A 5,402-nucleotide genomic window follows, 5' to 3' on the forward strand; every position below is an offset into this window, starting at 1 on the left:
GAAAGGCAGGCAGGCTGGCTGCACTTGGCGTGTGCATGACTGCATGGCCTGGCGCCCTGGCAAACGACAGACACGATGACTAGCAGTCTAGCACAGCATGCATGTGTGCTTTGCGTGGCTACCCGTCCACGCACGTATGCGAGAGCCCCTAGCTGTAGCGGGTACTACATACAAATGAAAATACCCTCACGCGTACACACTACTAGCCTAGTAGATCATGTATATCATCTGCTCATCGCAGTGAATGCAAGCTCATACATGGAAAGTTAGCTCCGCGCGCAACAAACAAAAAGTGAAAAGGAGGCCGGGGTAGTACATACCAAAACATGCAGCTGGCTTTGGTGTGCATGCAGACATGGAAGCGTGCAACAGATCGTGCACACATGACATGGCATGGCCGCTGGCGTGGCGGCACACATGTGTTGTACACTGTTCGTTCAATTCTCCGATTGAAAAAAGCGCACGTAACGTCGCATATACATACGACACGACGGGCGACGACGGCGACGGCCGTGCAGAGTGCAGGTGAAGATGATGAAGAACTACCCTGGTCCTGCTAGCAGCAGTAGTGTTGCTGTAGAGGTGAAGAAGGGGTCATGGAGCCCCGAGGAGGACGCCCTGCTGACCAGGCTGGTGGAGCAGCACGGGCCCCACCGCTGGAGCCTCATCAGCGCCCCAATCCCTGGCCGCTCCGGCAAGTCCTGCCGACTCCGCTGGTGCAACCAGCTCAGCCCCGACGTGCACCACCGCCCTTTCACGCCGCACGAGGACGCGCTCATCCTCGCCGCTCACGCCCGCTACGGCAACAAGTGGGCCACCATCGCGCGCCTCCTTCCCGGCCGCACCGACAACTCCATCAAGAACCACTGGAACTCCAACCTCCGGAGGTGCAGGCGCCGAGCGGCGGCGGCGGCGGTGGCCTCCCGACCGCAGGTGCAGGACAGCGACGACGCTCCTGCTGCTGCTGCTGCTCATGATGATCAGCCGGCGGCTGTGGTTGCTGCTGGTGGTTTAGGTGGTGGCAACAGCAGCAGCGGTCTGCCGCCTGCAGCAGCAGGGGCCGCAACTGCCGAGGCCGAGCCGTCTCTGTCCCTCAGCCTTGGCCTCCCGCTGCCAGCAGCAGAACCAGCTGAAGCCGCGGCTGACGACGAGAGCCGCAACAGCCAGGGCCAGGCATCGCCGTTACTGGAGGAAGGAGAAGGAAACGCGCAGCTGTTGGCAGTGGTGCGCCGGATGGTCAGGGAGGAGGTGCAACGCCAGACGGGACAGCTCGCCTACTCGCTCATGGCCGCAGCAGCAGCCAGAGCCAAGGGACACCACCGTTAATCTGTGTGTGATCCATTGTGCATGCTGCTGCTGCTGCTGCTTCTTGGATTTCCCCTCCTTTCTCCGATATGATCCTCTCTGCCAAGTGTATTTTGTTTTCCTTCGTTTCTTGTACTACCTTCCCTTCCATACTTGTTTTCGTTTATGCAATTGCGATTGGACTTCATGATCTGGCTTCTAATAAGTATATACAGGCAGTAGTAGTAGCAGTAGCGAGGTACAGCTTATTTATCAACAAATTAAGGGATCGCATCACGTCAAACAAATAGCGTTTAGTTGACGCGCATAACCATCAAGTGTAGCAAACTAATGCAAAAGTCCACCACTCTACTCGCATGACGTTTTTCACTTCGTAACACCAATTTACTGCCTCATTTCTTGAATATTTATTATCCACACTACTTCATTTTTAAACTAAAACGTGATAAATAAATAAAAAGAATAGAGGATCAGTATTGATTATTCAATGGCAGTTGAGTCATCGCAAAAAACCAAATAGCCACAACAAACATTTAGGGGTGGTATTTTATACTACAAATGTTGGCTCCAATTCGGGACCAAGCACTAGGAGCGTACAGTCTAACGATGCTCTCTATAGTGACATGGACGGTCCACGACCTTGCTGCAGGAGTGGGTCTCCTCTGCTCAGTTGTCGAACGGTCTGTGATGTGGGCCAAATGGTTCGCGCATGTGCGGAGGGTCTTCTTCATTGCGAATAACCCTAGAAGTAGCCTCTTGGGAGAGACCCCGTCGGAGGAGAGTTCCAGGGGATGGCCGAGATTGGCAAGCCAGCCGAGAAATCCCTAGATGACGTAGAGTCGAAGAGGTATGAAGATTTGGGGTTTGGGAAAAACTAAATGTTGGGGACTTGTTTTCAAATGTTATGAATTAAGAACAAGACATAAAAATAGGTTAATGGTCAATGCCCTTCGTCCTTCGAAACATTATTTTCCTAAGGATGTAACGATCTTCGGACCAAGGTTGTGAAGGACGTACCTTCTTCATCATAGCATAAATCAATGAAAGATAAAACATATGAAACATGAAAAAATAACATGGATAATTATATGACATCATAATATATATTTTATTATATGATTATGGATGAGTAAAAACAATATTGAATTACATTTGTACCTTCAGCTTGACAGAAGGTAAAAGCACAAGCGTGATGCACAAGTGAATACAAATCAGCGTGAACAGTACATGGGTATTGTTCATCTATTTATAGACACAGGGCGCAGCCTGTATGGATTTACATTCATGTCATTTATAACTGGTTACAATCATGACGCAGATTATCATGGGCCGATCGGTCTTTTCATCTTTAAGTCGGTGCAACCCTTCGCCTCAAGGTGTGTCACTATGCCGAAGCTCCCTGGATGGTAGCTTCAGTGTTGCTTCTGTGTTGATCTTCCGAAGATATTTCTTCTTACAGGGCCTTCGGCGACGAAGCAGACCCTCAACAGTAGCCCATTCGCGGTGCTAGATCGTTTTTCGTAACGAGCTTGATCCGTGAAAAATTGTCCTAGGCTTCGGAATGCCGAAGGTCCGAAAAACACATTCCCTGAGCTCATTGCCGAGAAACGATTAAAATATTTCGAGTGCGAGGTGGCCCCACCATGCGGCGGGTACACGCGATCTGGCGATTCATCTCCCACGCGCCGTGGTCCACCGTTCAGTGGGTGCGGGTGACTATCGAGCGGGTGCGGGCGACTTAACGATTCACCTTCACACCTGCAGCACTATATAAACTGACGGGTAGGTGTGAAGTTACCACAACATTCATTGCCATTGCACTGTTGTGCTGCTGGAAAATTTAACCATAGCCGAAGCTTTCTCATCGCATTCTCAAGCAAAGCATCATTTTGATTTAGCTTCGGCATAAGAGGGAGCTTCGTCAAAACTGTAAAAATCATCAACATTCGTAAGAACTGCAAGAAATTCAACACCTGATGGCCAGAGTACGTTCAACTGCTGGAGTGACCTGTGACGGAGAGGAGGCCGAAGCCACCGAAACAGCCCCGATTTCCGAAGTTATGAAGCAATCTGGATTGGTTGTTACAGAGGGGACTATTGACGAAGGTGCACATACTGCTGAGGCTAAAGAAGCTGATATTAAGGAAGAAAATGCTGATGAAGAGGAAGACTATAACACCCTAGTCCCAGCAAAGCCCAGCCGCTTAGATTTTGAAAAATCTACTGTCTCTAAGGCCTATGTGCCGATGATGATGAAGCTTGGTTACTTCGGGGAGACAGAGAAGAAGCTTCTTCGTTTTGCTGGCGAAGAAACCACACCAGAGCTAAAAAAATGCCGAAGTAGTAGTTTTCAAAAGCTTTTTCAAAGCTGGATTGCGGTTTCCACTTCATGAGATGATTGGGGAAGTTTTGAATTGAAAGTCGCCTAGAGGGGGGTGAATAGGGTGAATCTGAAATTTATAAACTTAAGCACAACTACAAGCCGGGTTAGCGTTAGAAATATACACGAGTCCGAGAGAGAGGGCGCAAAACAAATCGAGAGCAAATAAAGAGTGAGACACGATGATTTGTTTTACCGAGGTTCGGTTCTTGCAAACCTACTCCTCGTTGAGGTGGTCACAAAGACCGGGTCTCTTTCAACCCTTTCCCTCTCTCAAACGGTCACTTAGACCGAGTGAGCTTCTCTTCTCAATCAAACGGAACACGAAGTTCCCACAAGGACCACCACACAATTGGTGTCTCTTGCCTTGGTTACAATTGAGTTTGATCACAAGAAGAATGAGAAAGAAAAGAAGCGATCCAAGCGCAAGAGCTCAAAAGAACACAAATGTCGCTCTCTCTAGCCACTATTTGATTTGGAGTGATTCCGGACTTGGGAGAGGATTTGGTCTCTTTGGAGTGTCTAGAATTGAATGCTATAGCTCTTGTAATGTGTTGAAGGTTGGAAACTTGGATGCCATTGAATGTGGGGTGGTTGGGGTATTTATAGCCCCAACCACCAAAATATGGTCGTTGGAAGGCTGCTGTCGCATGGCACACCGGACAGTCCGGTGCGCCAGCCACGTCAGCCAGCCATTGGGGTTCGACCGTTGGAGCTCTGACTTGTGGGGTCTCTGGGCTGTCCGGTGGTGCACCGGACAGGTCCTGTAGACTGTCCGGTGCGCCAACTGCGCGTGCTCTGACTCTGGCGCGCACTGCAGCGCATTGAATGCGATTGCAGTCGACCGTTGCGCGCGAAGTAGCCGTTGCTCCGCTGGCACATCGGACAGTCCAGTGAATTATAGCGGAGTGCCCTCTGATTTCCCCGAAGGTAGCGAGTTTAGCTTCGAGTGCCCTGGTGCACCGGACACTGTCCGGTGGTGCACCAGACACTGTCCGGTGGCACACCGGACAGTCCGGTGCGCCAGACCAGGGTGCCTTTTGGGTTGTCTTTTGCTCTCTTTGTTTGAACCCTTTCTTGGTCTTTTTATTGGCTTATTGTGAACCTTTGGCACCTGTAAAACTTACAGACTAGAGCAAACTAGTTAGTCCAATTATTTGTGTTGGGCAATTCAACCACCAAAATCAATTAGGAAAAAGGTGTAAGCCTAATTCCCTTTCAATCTCCCCCTTTTTGGTGATTGATGCCAACACAAACCAAAGCAAGTATAGAAGTGCATAATTGAACTAGTTTGCATAATTGTAAGTGCAAAGGTGTCACACCCGGGTTTCGGGGCACCAAGACCCAGGCGCGAACATAAACATCAGGTGTGCTGGGACCAAGTCTCACATATATAATGAATCATGGCACAAGATCGAATGTCACATCTTTACTACATAACAGGAGTTCTATACAAAATAAATAAATAAATACATTATAAGGAGACAACGGTCCAGCAACCCAAAGTTGACTGGGAGACGACGGCCTAGACCTCTCATGAACTCGTCACAACATCTCCCATGCGCCTCATCTTGTGGTACCTGTTCTTGACCTGTGGGGGGGTGTGAGGTAGCAAGAGTGAGCTCACATACGTTCATCGCTCAACAAGTTGTGAGGAATAATGTGCATGAACTCGCCAAAGGTGGGAGCTCACGTGAAGTGTAAGGCTTACCAAAGA

At 49.5% G+C, this 5,402-nt stretch overlaps 1 protein-coding gene across 1 annotated transcript; it reads left to right on the top strand.

The window, feature by feature from the left end:
• Positions 1-208: 208 nt before the first annotated feature.
• On the top strand, positions 209-1,495 carry LOC103650675 (transcription factor MYB77). Its single transcript, XM_008676236.4, has one exon. It carries the CDS (start codon positions 532-534, stop codon positions 1,324-1,326), a length of 795 nt encoding a protein of 264 aa, XP_008674458.1. The 5' UTR covers positions 209-531; the 3' UTR covers positions 1,327-1,495.
• Positions 1,496-5,402: the final 3,907 nt, after the last annotated feature.

The sequence above is a fragment of the Zea mays genome, chromosome 3, assembly GCF_902167145.1.
Source record: "Zea mays cultivar B73 chromosome 3, Zm-B73-REFERENCE-NAM-5.0, whole genome shotgun sequence".
Classification (NCBI taxonomy): Eukaryota; Viridiplantae; Streptophyta; class Magnoliopsida; order Poales; family Poaceae; genus Zea; species Zea mays.

Excerpts from the sequence above, each read along its gene's own strand:
- LOC103650675 (XM_008676236.4), top strand. The coding sequence starts at position 532 with ATGATGAAGAACTACCCTGGTCCTGCTAGCAGCAGTAGTGTTGCTGTA.